This window comes from Hippocampus zosterae, chromosome 9 (genome assembly GCF_025434085.1).
Source record: "Hippocampus zosterae strain Florida chromosome 9, ASM2543408v3, whole genome shotgun sequence".
Taxonomy (NCBI): Eukaryota; Metazoa; Chordata; class Actinopteri; order Syngnathiformes; family Syngnathidae; genus Hippocampus; species Hippocampus zosterae.
The window spans coordinates 19,141,707-19,155,975 of NC_067459.1; the positions used below are offsets into that span (position 1 = coordinate 19,141,707).

General features: G+C 42.8%; 1 protein-coding gene across 2 annotated transcripts in view; it reads right to left on the minus strand.

Moving 5' to 3' along the window:
- Positions 1-12,431, minus strand: part of cpne5b (copine Vb) — a 66,154-nt gene extending 53,723 nt beyond the window's left edge. For both annotated transcript variants that reach the window (XM_052076242.1, XM_052076241.1), the window contains exon 1: positions 11,927-12,431. In XM_052076242.1, coding sequence (XP_051932202.1) covers positions 11,927-12,354 — 428 coding nt within the window. In that variant the 5' untranslated portion in view covers positions 12,355-12,431. The remainder of the gene's footprint in view (positions 1-11,926) is intronic.
- Between the last annotated feature and the right edge of the window lie 1,838 nt (positions 12,432-14,269).

Sequence of the window (14,269 nt, forward strand, 5' to 3'; positions counted from 1 at the left end):
AGGACACTGAGGGCATAGCAAATGAAAATAGCTTGTTAGATTATTTATTTTTAAAAAAATGTTGGCCATCACGAAAAATATTCATGCAAGTCCTGTGTTTCAGAAACCTCCCCAAAAATAAGATGTCACATTACCAGAAATGCATAAATGGAGAAAAGATCATTGGCACGAATCGAAAAATAGTACCGGTATATAAGTTCACGGATGATATTAATCAACCTTTACTATTTCCCAGAGGAGAAATTATCTCCCACTTGTTTTCTGATTAACTAATTAAAAATAAAATGGTTCTAATTGTTCCTTGATTGAAATCCACAGATTTGAGAGGGCGTGTATACATGCACAGGAGAAGACAAAGTGCACATTGCCAGGGGCTTAGTGGGTCCTGTTAACAATACTCAAGCCCCTTAGACACTGCTCTAATGGCAAGATATAAATTCACTGGCGTCAGGCAGTCAAACACACACACACACACACACACACATCAATACACGTTGGTAAAAAGAGCTCTCGGGGGTAAAAGCAAAAGATGACAACAACTCAAACTTCAAACAGAAGCACCCAGCAAGCAGGAGGAGCTCATCTATTCAGAACCAGATCTGCTGAAATGAATTCTCATCAAAGCGATTCTTTTATAACCCTGTGTCGAGGGTAGCCCCCATAGTGCGTTGCTTTGCCACACGCCAAGCCCACATCAACAATGGTCTTGCCCTAAATTCAATTGCTACCCCTTCACTGTCCCAAATGTTGTTAAATACAAGGCTCACCAAAGTACACATGCTCAGATAAAGCTAGTTAAGCCATTAACTTTAAATTTGATGCAAAAATACTTTTTTTTAAATTGCTTGTATACAAATAGTTGGCGCATACTTTAAAAATATATATTTTATTCTAATCCACATTATATCCATATTGCAAGTAATGAGTTATTTTAGGCAGCTCTTTCATATGGGGCTCGCAAACTGAGAAAGGGATTGTCAAGCTCTTTGAACCAATCGTTAAAGATTCCCAGAGGATCTACAGTGCTGCATCTCAAGAAGAAGAAGAAGAAAAAGGTGCACTGGCTTTGCTACTCGGGTGAAGCACCGTTGTATCTTAAAGAGCACCTTATCAGAGAAGGGATCTGCTGTTTCCCATCTCGAAATTGGGAAGAATCAACGTCAAATCTTGCTCCCTCGGTATCTTGTATTATGAAACCATTTCCATATTCATCCCTCCGTCCATTTTCTACCGCATATTCTGCTGAGCCTATCCCAGGTGACCGTGGCAAGAGGCAGGAAAAAAAATCCTGCATCATAGGTGATGGTGAATGGGACAATGAAGATAAAGGTAATGTCGGGTGAATTTGACCTCAAGACAATATGTCTTTTTATGCACAATTAGTTGTACAGTATATATTCAAGTTATCGTACTTTCCACACTATAAAGTGCTTTGGAGTACGAGGTGCACCTTCAATGAATGGCCTATTTTAAAACTGTTTTCATATATACGGTACACCGCAATATAAGGTGAATAAAATTGAAGCTACAATAGTGGCTGCAGTTGCATTATGCATACACTAGATGGGGCTACACAAAAGGGAATACAATACAATACAACTTTATTTATTATAGAGCTTTCACAACCGCTGCAGCTGGAACAAATTGCTTAACAGAACATTTAAAATACTACGTCTAAGAAATCAGAATATTGATCCATATATAAGGCGCAGCGGATTATAAGGCGCACAATGATTTTCGTGCGCCTTATAGTGCGGAAAATACGGTACATAAAGGAAAGATGAGCAAGTAAGATGAACGAGCTTCAAAAGTCCCGACAACAAAGGAGGACGCCATTTTAACAAATTTTGAGACACTCCAAATTTCAAATGTGTCATCAGATTTGCATTTGGATGTTACGCAATATACTAGCAATGCTAGAGGGATTTCAAACAAACTTGATGTAAATGAGGTTCGAAAAAAGATCTGAGATTCAGCCGAGGCAGTATTGTGTGTGTGTGTGTGTGTGTGCGTGCGCGTGTTATTCCCCCACGTGCACAACCAAATCGCCTGCATACATGAGAATATTGCAGAGTGAAGAGAGCAGCAATATGACAGAAAATCAATCACAAGAGCGGAACAACAGATAAACGTGTCACAGAAAGTGTGCCGATGTAGCTGCAAGTGTTTGCGAGAGAAAGCGAGAGCGAGGCGGCGTAGTAACGAGAGTCTAAACAGAAATTGTTGCGGATGAGATCAGAAACAGACAAGAAGAACAAAGCACCCTTTCCTCATGTTGGAGAGCCAAGCCCCAGTTTGGCAGACACTCACTGAACAGACTTTATTTATATCGCGTACCCCCGATAATTAGACAGATGCTCCTTTTAAGCCAACGGGAGGCTCCTCTCGCCTCTCCCACTCTTAACTGCTCCGCTCAGCCGGTGCAAACTGAGGAGGAGATAATAAATATCAAGGGATCAGTGCTTCTGTTTGAAGAGGGCATGCAAATTTGAGACGATATGATGTGGGGACTTGGACTTGACTAAAAGTGAGCATAAATGGGTTGCGAAGGTTTCACACTTGCAGCCTTCCACCCAATAAAAAGACGTACTACATTAGAACTGAAGTGAATTCACTGGGCACGGCTCTTTCTCAATGATCCTTAACCGTGTTTTACAGTGTTCACTCTTATTCTTACATTATGCATGTCAAGTGTTTATTCATATCGCCAACAGCGTATTCCTTGGCAACGCACATCCAGGAAGCATATATACATAGCGTGTGTGTAGATTGTGGGTGAGCGGTTCACGCGCCTTGAAGGCGTTTTGTTTTTTTTTCCCCGATGCTGTAGTGGGTGACTCTTTTCAGGTTCAACCTGGAAGTGTACCTCTTGTGCGCGCATGGCAGTTGTGTGTATGTGGGGGCAGGCTGTATATTATGAACATGTCGATGACAGTGAATAAAATGATAACCATATGACAAATTTCTATAAGAAATGTATACCTAAAAACACTGCGTGCACACGCCTAATCTAAAAAAGGGAGACTACAAGTGAGATGAAAAAGGACCATGTGCACAGATTGGGAAGCAAGTGATGATGGAAGAAAGAGCAATTTGTGTACAGTGCTGGATGAGCACGGAGGGGAGCGTATGGGGAAATTAAGCAGCAAATTGATGACTGCTTCCAAAAAAAAAAATGCACTCAGCCATCCCCGCTGCTTCTTCACACAGAAATATCAGCACTTCATCTAGCTAGCTAGATGAATGGATTTTATTTCCCTATAATTCCATGGACTTTATCTATCTAGCTAGCTCGCTATCTAGCTAGCTATCTATGATACCTAGCTAGCTAGCTATCTATGATACCTAGCTATCTAGCCATCATAGATAGCTACTGTATCTATGATACCTAGCTATCTAGCTAGATAGCGAGCTAGCTAGATAGATAAAGTCCATGGAATTATAGGGAAATAAAATCCACAATAATTCATCTTCATGAGATCTTGTATGAAATATTTATGCAAGAATTTTAATTGAAAGCAACAATTCAATTTCAACCTGAGTCTAACTGTAATGCTGGCATTACTTGAGTGTCCAATCGATGGCAGACACAAGCAGGATCATTCCATCCACCAGCTGTTGAATTATTCAGGCCAGAACTTCCTCTGGGGAGAATCCAAGTCAGTGTGCCAGACAGTCACACACAGTGAGCTCGCTGCCGAGCGTGAAGGATTTAAGATCATCCCCTAAGTCCCAATGGGGAAAATTGTGCTGTTGGCCGACACAACAGGTCAGCCATCAGGCAGATGTGCATGTTGTTTAATTAGGAGAAGGGCTAATTGCACATCGCTGATGTTGTGACATCGTTAGCCAGTGGTAATTCTTGACACAAGTAGGCCGAGTTGTTGGTACCTGTCTGCAACACTTTTTCATAAAATCTCTTGATAGTTTTGAGATTTAATTGTTGCACCCACCACAGATTCAGGACAAGCTATTCCAGATGCAGCAAAGCAACCCACCACCGAGCCTCCTCCATGTTTTGGAGTAGGTACAGCGTTATTTCAATTTTCTTTTCTTCATTTTTAGTTATCCATACGAATCTCTTGTGCGATTGTTGGGCATTTGGTGAATTTTCCAATTATGTGCCTGTATGCAGAACCATGCTATTTTTGTCACAAAAATGCTATCATTGACACTTGTTTAAACAGCTTTGATGGTTTAGGGCATTGATAATGTGTTCATGAGGAAAAATCATAACCGCTAAAATTTGGCATGAATATAATTTACAGCGTTACAACTTTGCCCTGGAGCGCTTTGAAAACTGCTTGTGAGAACCGGCTGCTTTATTGGATTGCAAGATTAGAAGGATAATGAATATGAACGGTTTTTCTTACTGAGCAAAAACAAACTTTTCTGAAGTGGGTCAATTTCCAAAAGTGCAAGTCAAAATGATCACTAACATGAATCGAGAATCTGTGCTTTCACGTTATCGACTGATTGGTTTTAGCCTGGAGCATGATACATTGAATCACAGAAGTAGACGTGGAGCGAAACTATCGTCTTTGAGAAGGAATTTCCAATGTTTGTGTCCTGGGAAAGAGTTCTCGAGCGACTTAACGGGGGCAGGAGATATTCTTAAATGGCTGAACCAGCATATGTTCCCCTTTAATATACTTTGCAGTTTATATATTTCCATGGCAACTGCTGCACTCTTCCACTAATCTGAAATGCTTTTTTCCGGGATATAGGGAGCTGACAGACACACAGGAGTGAATTCATTTTCTATTTCCTTTCATCCATGTTATTATACCAAAGGTGACTTGTTTTAGGGTGACACATGCACCGCAGACACACGTAAAACTGGAATTAAAATGTCTTTTTTTTATGAGGTATAAGTGTTGTGGGTCGCAGATCTCTACAGAGCTCACAAGGTGGTTTCCAACATCATGGTGATTTAAAAAAAAACAAATAGGCGGGGCAGGAGATGATTGCTGTCTGTAGAATTCTTCCTCAGAGGACCATAAAGGTGTCCAAAAGACAAATGTCACGCCATAGAGTGCAAAGATACTGAAATCGCTACTAAATCCATAAATTCCTGCCCCCTCGCCCCCACCCAAAAAAAATAAAATTGATGAATGACAAAGAGCTAAATAACGGGCTTGGAATTTCCCCACCTGTATGTATTTACAGCTTTATTGACAGCAGTTTGATTGAATTCAACGAGAACTCTTATAAGCCATCCGGAATAAAATTACATCCTTATGAATGTAGTAAGTAGAGGAAGCAATACACTAACACAAACACATTTTTTCTTCCACTCATCCATTATCCATTTCCCCTCCGGGTGTCAGCGGCACTATAATCAAATACAGTCATCTCACCCACACATATTTTCACACGTATCAGGCTTTGCCGTACCACACGGGACCATCTTGCCCAATCATCTCATCCTGCAGAAGGGGGCACGCAGCCAAAGCTGAAATAGCAGCGCAGGCTCAGAATAGGCACAGAAACGCATGCGATGCAACCCAGGCGTGCATCGCTCACTACGAGATGTTGGATGACATTTGCATTGTCCTCACTCGATTGCAAACTTTTGAGAAGTTGCCATATCATATCACTCAGGGGGCTTCGATTGTCTCAAGTCATGAGAGTTACGCGTCATAAAAAGCGTACCCAGTTTCTGCGACACTCCCCACGCGGACACAACATGTCCATGTGAGTTTGACAGAATCGGGCAGACGCCATTAAAATCAACTAAAGTGAATTAATTAGAGTAGAAGTTCAACTGTAGTAAAGTGTGATCTAATACTTCATCCGTCACAGGCGGGTGCATGCTTGTGCGCAGTTATTACCTGTATGTACTTCTAAATTACTTCTAATTGATGCAGGTGCAATGATAAAACGCTCAACCTCATTACAATACAATACAATACAATACATGCTGATTTATATAGCGCGTTCACAACAGCGGCAGCTGTAACAAAGCCCTTTACAAAACAGTTAACAAAGTAAAATAATAAACACAACACATAACATAAAACACGGACAGTCGTGCAGTCCTAACCACTTTTCCGTCACACGCTTTGTTGTTTGAAGCAGTTTGAGATGAAAGAGGAGAGAATCAAGGTGTCCTTTAATCAATGGATCAGAGACGTAATGCTCAAAATGTGCACACGTCGGCTACAAGCTAAGTTTCAAAGTCAACAAGAAGCTATAGCATCCATTGACGAAAAAAGAGATAGGTTCACTTCACCTGTCCCATGGAAATCCATTTCAATTCCAAGCGGCGACTCACGGTTCCAAATATGCATCGATGCTCTTTGCCAACGCTCCTCTCTACTCATCCTCAACTTCAGCGGCCATCCATCCAGCCGCACCAACGCCAACTGTCCAACAGCGCTGACATAGCCACTGAACAAATCGGGGTTGTGAAAAATGCTGCCCATTACTGGGGCAAAAAACACAAGCGCCCCAGGTCTGTCCAGCACCGACAGTCAATGGCGTCGACATTCCTCCCAATCAAAATCTGTGCTGGTACAGGCGTGCATGTGCCATCCAAACAGTTTTGAAACTGTTTTGAACAAATTATTACCATGTAGAAGACGGTGCAGTGGAGGGATTTGGTGGGGGCTTTCACCAACATTTGAACTAGTGGAAGCATTCGTGGTCATCATTTTCTACTCGCACTCCCTCTGCTACAATTTTGAGTACTCCCTCAGTACTGCATCATATTTAGCATTCGCACATGTCGCTTGTGTGGATGTGTTCCTGATAAGGAGGAAAAGTCTCAACTTCTTCAAGGGTCACTTAGGTGGATGGCTGATGCGTCTAATGGCCTTGTCAAACTACACGGCTTTTTTTTTTGTTTTTGTCGTTCATGGTGATCGCGTTGCCAGTTTAGCAGATAAATGTCATTCAGTGTCTTGGACGAGGTAGGACATGTCACGTTACGCGGCGAGACGAACAGAAATTCTGACATGTCGTACTTTCGTCGTCGTAGCGGTATTTTTAAATTGTGTTGCTGCAGCAGGTTCAGTGCAGGAAGAATACAACTGACAGATTTTCCGATCGGAAGGGTGAGAGAAGCAAAGATGATCTAATAAGTTGGAGGTGCAACCATTGAAGTTTGTGTGAAAGCCCCCTTTGTGAAGAAAGTCGAAGCCGCTGGCTTCAGTCTAAGTCGTGTGAAGAGTTTCTGGCCCCTTCACACTCTCCAGCTCTGTAACACTGAGACGTGTGTGGAACGAAAATGTTACATTCTGTATCTATGTCAAGAAATAAGAAAAAAAAGAGGATGACTCACTCTTGTAGAGGTGTACCTAATGATGTGGCCAGTGGCAATCTCCACAGATCATTTGTGGCAATTCAAAGATGTTACTTGGCCATTATATATGGTGTGGGTTCTGTATGGCTAATTAGCAACAAGGATCATTTTATGAAATATTCTCATCAGAAGTGCTCTAACCTAAAGAGACGGGACGTGAAAGCGAGTGACAGGGACGAGGAGTGATGATAAGCCTTAGCTGGGGATCTCCCGCGGGCTGTGCTGCACACCGAGTGCAATGCTTTCATATCTGTCCCAGATTCATAAAGGCACCTATCCGAGGCGGAAGCCAGGTTTCTCATAAACTCAAATCTGTATGCAAATGCCCACCCTCTCGATATTTAGCACAGAAATGTAATCAAAGCCCCGTGATGCTCGCGCGAAGGAAACAAGTCGAGAAATTCCACGTCCCACGCCCCCCTTGGGGAAACACGGCACCGAAGCACACGAACAGTTTCTTATATCATTAAAACATGTGTGACGAGCTCAATCCTCCAATTAGGGTGAGATTTATCAGCTATGAGATCAATCTTCACCGTCCCGAGGAGCTCGGCGGTGATGAGGTGTCACGCCGAAGAAAAGGACAATCCATGACAGTAATAGCTTAATTGGAGCCGCGTTACATTCACACGGTATAAACTTTGGCTCAAAGCTTGTTGACAAGCACATCCCAAGAAAACAAATCACAATTGGTTCCATGGAACTGCTGCCTTTTAGAAAATGTCATGTGTAGGCATCACATTTTCTTTCATAAGAAATGACAGAAATGTGCCGTATTTTTCCACGCTATAAGGCACTTTGGAGTATAAGGCGCACCTTCAATGAATGGCCTATTTTACGAATCCAAGCTACACAGAGTTATAAGGTGCATAGAATAGAAGCCACAATAGCGGTTGCGCTATACATCCACTAGATGGAGCTATGCTACATGAAATACAACACAATACAGTTTTCTTGATAGAGCTTTCACAACTCCTGCAGCTGTAACAAAGCGCTTCACGCCATTATTATTTTAAAAACTACGTCCAAGAAATTTGAATATTGATCCATGTATAAGGCGCATCGGATATATAAGGCTTTTGAGAAAATTGAAGGCGTTATAGTGAGGAAAAACGGTCATTATTCATTTCCAAACTGTGGCCATCCTTCTTTTTCCGCAGACCTTTTTTGCTATTCGCCGTCATTATTTTGGATGACATTTTGGTGGAGGTTTTATAGATGAATGTCCATCTCTCCATATTTCTCCAGACTTGGGACTGGCACCGACTTGGGTAGCTTTTCCCACCCCAGAGAGGTTTGGTAAGCGAAACAAAAAAGGTGAACAGCTTTTTTTAAATAACATTTTTACATTTTTAATGTACCAGGTCAGGGTGTTCCCCGCCTATTGCCCAATAACTGCTGGGATAGGCTCCGGCATGCCCGCGACCCTTGTGAGGATAAGCGGATTAGATGGATGGATGGACATTTATACTGTGCAAGTGTAAGCTCAAGTTAATTACAGTATAGTGAATTTTCAAACAATAATTCGCCCATCTGTAATTGTGAGTCTTACGCTCTGAAAAGTGTTTGACCAATATATATAGAGCAATATATTAACTTTAATATCGAACTGAGCAGCTGTGACAGAGAAATGTATGAGGCCGTAATACGAATGCAGCGGGAGTGCGAGCGAGGCAGCTGTTGTAAAGCACACACGTGTACCATTGTAGCCGACAGCTAATTTGAGGTGCGCGCAGGAAGTACGGTCAATATTACGGGAAACAAATCCTCTCCGCCAGGTTCATAATTTGGGGTTAGGACTGCTACAGAGCGGGTGACTTGCGTGAACTCACGCATGATTTGAGGTGTGACCTTTGACGACTGACCTTGGGAGTAATCAAATCTTGAGTATACTATGAAGTATAAAGAGTATCAAATTGACAAATTGCTCATAATGTTGTCATTTTACCCTAAAATAAGAAAATGGGAATCTGTTCTTCGTTTTTCTTTTGGTGGCAAACTTAAGATTTGTGTGTCAACTGAGGCTTAAGGCGAAGGACTACGAGCACTGCTGGAATGAAAAAAATAAAAAAAAAACACCATTTGAATTTCATAAGAATATAATCCACTAAATAAATACCACATGATGTGCATCCTCCCTGGCTTGAAGACCAATACTTTCCTCCTATTATTGCGGTTGAGTCGATTTATCCCCTGTCCACCCACTTTCTCCGTCACTGGCCCTGATAATAATATGTTGTCAAAAGCAGGGGCTGTAATTTGTAATAGGGGATATTATCCAAAACAGGGAACAGCTATCATCATGCTTGCAGACCTCCCAGAGAACATGACACAAATGCGCAGGAAGCCTCCTTTCTTCACAAATGTGACTCACACAACATTCGCACAGAAGCTTTTTCACGACTTTGAATGACACACAGCAGCACCACTTTTACTCAGCCGCGTTTCAAGTGTGTCAAGTGCTGTGTCGGGGATGGGCAGGTAGAGCAAGGCCACCCTAAACTAGAAAGTACCGGGGGGTGTCAGGGTGCCTCTTTCTGTCCACTTTTGCATTGTTTTTGGAGTGTATTTAGTTTTGTGTCATGATGTGTCTTGGTTCCCTGAGTCTCTTGTTCATGTCTTCCCGGTCCCCTGGTTATGTGTTCATTACTTCATGTCCTCATCAGCCCTGCTCTTTGTGTCTCCAAATCAGCTCTCACCAGCCACTTGTGTCATTTTCCCGACCCTTTCCCTTGTCCGTTTTACTTAGGCATTCCCAATTCCAACCGGCACATATTTGTTTTCCCTCTGACCTTCTCCTTGGTTCCGTGTTTGGTTATTTATTTTGGACCACAGCATGGTGGCCAATGGAGGCGGCCAGGTAAAGGTCAGTGTCATCCTGTTGGCCTTGATCTGTCATCACCTAGCTTGTCTTGACATGTTGTTCTGCTTGGTTTTCCTCTCATTCCAAACACGGATTCTCGTCATGTCGTTGCACAATCCAAGTCACCTCGTTCTGTTGCCCCGTCTCCCCCATTTTGACTTCCTTCCAAACTATACGGTGGCTGTCCAATCAGGCGGGCAACTCAGCGCCACATTTCTGGCCCTGTGATTATTCAAGGACCCAATACCAGTGACTCAGTCACCAGTTCATGTCGAGACCGGGCGGCCCAGACCCCAACACTAGTCACCCATCAACGTTTCAAGTTGCCAAACGTGAGCCCCAGGCCAGTCACTGGCCGGCCGGGACCATCGCACCAGTTACCCTGTCATAAGCACATTCAGCGGCCATCATCCAACCCCCCGCCAGCCGTCATCAGCTGTTCAGTCAAGACCTCATGTCGGGGCTATGTCAACTCCAAGTCATTCACCTAAATGGCCACAACAAGGCCCCATGCCTTGGATCCTGGCTGTTCAGTCAGTTTTGGTTCATTGTCCTCCATCATGTGTCTTGTCCTGTTGTGCTGTCGGTCGTTGTGGTGACTCTTTCTCTTATCTTATCTTTTTTTCGTCAATTCATTATTTTTACCTTGAAACGTGGCACCTTTTTGTAAATATTTTACATAACCCTGCTCTCTTGCACATGGGTCTAGCTGTGTCTTTGCCTGCGCTCCACCACAACATGCGCAAACGCAAGCACACACACACACGCGCTATGTGACTGTGGTTCAAATGCCATGAACGTGTATGATTTATTTATGACTAAAAGTGGGATTCCAGCAGCAAATGTGCTTTCCTAATGGAATATATCACCTTCTTGCTCCATCTCACAATCACAGATTGCACAAAAAAGGGTCCTCACAGACTGCACAAAAAGGGGTCCTCTTGAATGAATTGCACTCACAAAGTATTTGAATGCCGCTTAATTCTGCAATCAAAAAAAAAAAAATCTTGCAGACTTCAACCATGGAACCCTTCTAAACCGAACCCCCACCACTCCTTTTTTTACTCAGTGCAACACTACAGCAACACGGTTGTCCAGCAATTAAAATGAAATTCTCCACTTTTTTTTAATCACTCTTTGCTGAGGGATGTGGCACAGAGCTCTCTTTATGTCAGACAGTACATCAATAATGCACACACAGCTCAAACTGGCTCGCTCGAATGGCTCAACAACCTAAAAACCCATCACGAAAGTATGTGAGTGCAAGCGTGAGCGTTTGTGAATAAAAGTCTGAGGGTGTTGTGAGCCTTGACTTTCAAAACCTTTTGAATTTTGAAAGCGTTTTTTTTTTCTATCTGAACACGTATTATTGACTGAATCGTTTTCTGACTTCACATTTAATAGTGGAAAGGTAAAGGCTGTTGGGAAGAGATTAGGGGAAAACACTTATTCAGTGCAGACATTTTCAATGCATTCAGGTTTGAGTGCTTGTAAATTACTGCATGTTCTTTTTTTTGGTGTCAAGTCTTAAATTCTTACCTCAACAAAATTGTAAAATGTATCCCCCGTGTGACACCTAATTTGTTCAAGCAAATACGTTTACGTGCTTTAGCTGTGTATACAGTATATATATATATATATATATATATATATAAAAAGAATCAGAAGAATTCAACGCAAAAGTCAGAGTGGGTGCGGCACCTCTCACGCAACTTTCGCCCGACTTTGCGCCACCCCCCAACAGCGCGGAGACTGACCTGCAGGAGACTGTGACTTCCACCTTGGTGGCGGGGATGTTGCCGGTGATGGGGTCGAAGTCGTACACGGATGACATGTTCTCCATCTTGTTCATCACCTCCCTTTCTACCACGTCCATCTCGAGAGCGCGCGGCGGCTCCGGTCTGATCCGGGAGGCGCAAAGCCTGGCCCCGATGGAGCGCGTCGAGTCTCCACCGACTCCGGAGACCAGATCAGAGACCGGGTGGTCTCCGGTCCGACCCGGTGAGGCAGCCACTTCAGATATGTTGAAGCTGGAGATGAAAGTGAACAAATGTGCTGGTGAAAACCCACGACGGCAGACGTTGCAGTTGGTTATGTGTCCATACAGCCGGGGAAGTTTTGCGGTGTGACTGTGCGCAGAGATGAAAACTGTTCTTCTCCTTGCTACGTGCGCACGGTGGAGCATGTGGAGAGGAAGAAACGCAGCAGATGCACTCGAACGTATCGTCCTCCTCCCTGAATGAATCACACTCAAGTACTGGCGACCCTGCCCAAAGCCCACGGCATGCAGAGAGTGTGCGCACTGTGGTTCGTTCACGCGCGGATTTCTTTGAAGAGTTGACGTGATCGCAAAAAAAATAAATAAAAAAAAGACGCAGGTTGCATGTAATTCAATCATAGGCTTCCAAACGCGTTTGTTGATGCGCTAAAGATTTCAAAGGGGGGTTCCCAGTCACTTGCACCTGGCAAAACTATGGCAATGGTTTAGAATGAAGAGCTTTGAATGCGCATGCTTATGTCTATTTAAAAAAAAAAAAAAAAACCTAACGAATACCTATTCTATAACTCACGGGTTAAATGTACTTTTTTTTAGGGGGGGGTGGGTCATTTCATGGCAACTGTTACGGACACCTGCCCTAAAGAATGCTGGGGAAAATACTTAGCATTCACAACCATAGATGGGCAACTGTTAAAAAAAAGGGGCGGGGGGGGAATTTGGGGGGCAGTGGGTGTCCATGAAAAATTAGGAAAAATCCAAAATAAAAATTTTTCCCTCTCCCTACCCAGCGTTTTTCCTTTCTGAGTTCTGATTGTAATTTCCCCATTGCGGGACAAATAAAGGATATCTTAATCTTAATCTTAAAATATGAAAAAAATATTGGCATTTTTTTCAAAATAATCTGCGGGTGCCATACGGCAAACATGCAGCGTTACTAAGACAAATGACTCATTTGTGCACACAAACATTCTTATTTGTCACGTTTGCCAGGTGGTGGTGGACCCAAAAAGCAGGCGAGAGGGAGCAGCAGGATGTATTTGACGAATTGTATTAAACATAGAGAAAACTAAATCCAAAACAAACAAAGTCCCAAGTATCAAACAAAACAAATCAAAACATGATTTAAGCTTAAAACTGTCAATAACAGAAACATAACCTAAACAGGAAAAACAAACAAACCTGACAGCAGCAAAAGACCAACAATGACCCGACAATGAGTGTTCAGGCTGGAGTCCTTCTAAAGAAATAATTACCTAATGACCAACAGGTGTGCAGCTGCAGGGAGAGCCCTACAGTGCCACCTGTTGGTCCCAAACGGAATCATGACATTATTTGTTCACACTGAATACTATTTCATGCACAGCAATTAGTGCTTCGTGTGCACAAACTATTTCTTCTTTTGCATGAAAGAGATGCGGCATGGACAAGAGGGTAAACAAATTGAGCGCACCTTCACCGATTCGCTTCTCACTGACCTAATCAGTGCCTTCAAAACCCCACAAATTACTGCATTTGATCTTTTTTATTTTAGACCAAAATGAAATAGTGATATTATGACAAAAAGTTTTCATTTTGTATACATCCACCGGTAACCATGATGCCCCCCAGGAGAGATTGTTGCAGTTGCTCCGCCGATGAAGCTGGCTTTCTCTCGGTGATCATCATTCCTTGCAATGCCGAGCTTTTCATGATGTCCTTGTCACTCATCCCGAGCCTAAAATAAAATTCGATCACGCTGTCCCTGCCCATTATTACTTTCCTTCCACCTTTCAACTTTTAAAGAAGGTGCGTTGGATTTTTTCATTCAACTGACCGGCAAGGTGCCAGAACTACTTCTTGCGCACTTTCGTTTGTTTTGTCCACACAATGTAGTATTCAATGTGCACAAAGTAGTAATTCGTGCCCATAAAGTAGTTCCTTGTGCATACATAATAGCCACAGCGTGTGCACAAGGTCATTTTTTTTCTTCATGTCGTGTCTGGGGCTCCGTAATTTTTAATCATTTTTAACCTTTAGAAACAGCCCTGTCTGCTGGCGACAAACTACATCCACAATAAAAAAATTGTTTCTTTGGAAGTGTCAAAAAAAAGTCCTAATCATT